Here is a 1,220-nt window from a genome sequence, read left to right on the forward strand (position 1 = left end):
ACTCTTCTCTCTCTCTCTCTCTCTCTCTCTCTCTCTCTCTCTCTCTCTTTCTCTCAAGATCGCGTGAATAAATAAAAAGAGAGGAGGTACTACTGCGGGTTAGCGTTAGCAATTAAATACGAGTCCGGTCTCTAAGTGGCCGGGTATTACGCGGGCGCGCCCGATCGGAGACACCCAGTATTAAGGGTAATTATGGTCCCGGTGATTTGTCTGCTGTCACGCGAGACTGATCGACGACGAGACGAGGGGTAGGGAGAGTTAATTAGCCGCGTATAATTTCCGTGCTTTCCGCGCGCGATTATCCCACACGAAGGGAAACCTACGCCGGTGGTGAGCTGGCTGGTGAACGGTAAGGAGGTGGACGGCAGACTCGAGGAGTTCGGCCAGAACATCGTCGTCAGCAAATTGACGGTGCCGCAGCTGCGGCGAGAACACCGCAACACCACGTACAAATGCCAGGCGGCCAACACGCATCTCATACCGCCGCTGGAGAAGACGGTGATCCTCGACGTTTATCGTGAGTACTTTTCATCCAGAAGAAAATTTCCGTAGAGAAACTTTTCTCTCTTCGTCGGCGCGATACAATCAATTTTCTCCCGTCCGACAAGTGCACGTAACGTAAATATTTGTAGGAATTTGCATACATTTATGTTTTTACGGAAAATTGATGTACACATACTGACACTGTTCTTCATTTAAATTTCACATGCGATAATTTTTTCGTATAAAAGCAAATGAGTTTTAAAGCTACCAAATGACGAAAAGTTACAAAAGGCTGAGTGTCATCCAAAGGTTAACATGTTGGTGTCGTCTCGTTTTGACGCGCGCAAAAGCGCAGTTGGCCGCATTTAGGAAGTTGCACGTGTCGTCGGAGATCTCAATTAAACGGGGTAACGAGCGCATTTGACAAAAATATGACATTTATTTACCACAATATATTGGTTACACAACCTCTAATTACGCTTTTGCAAAGTTAATCAAAATGCCCCGCGGCATTCAACATGTTAATAATTCATATTAGTAAAATTTCGACCGCGGAAAGTAATCCTTTCTCATTTCTGTTGTCGGTCCGATAAATTATTGGCAGGTTTGTAGGAGCGCACTGACCCTGGCACATGGATAACCATCATGACACACACACACACACACACACACACACACACACACACACACACACACACACACACACACACACACACACACACACACACACACACACA

At 46.1% G+C, this 1,220-nt stretch overlaps 1 protein-coding gene across 1 annotated transcript in view; it reads left to right on the forward strand.

Moving 5' to 3' along the window:
- The window catches only part of LOC105623918 (nephrin), a 20,402-nt gene that overhangs the window by 6,726 nt on the left and 12,456 nt on the right, over positions 1-1,220 (forward strand). The window contains exon 5 of the mRNA XM_012205289.1: positions 314-517. Within this exon, the coding sequence (XP_012060679.1) occupies positions 314-517 (204 nt within the window). The remainder of the gene's footprint in view (positions 1-313; positions 518-1,220) is intronic.

The sequence above is a fragment of the Atta cephalotes genome, assembly GCF_000143395.1.
Source record: "Atta cephalotes unplaced genomic scaffold scaffold00068, whole genome shotgun sequence".
Lineage (NCBI taxonomy): Eukaryota > Metazoa > Arthropoda > Insecta > Hymenoptera > Formicidae > Atta > Atta cephalotes.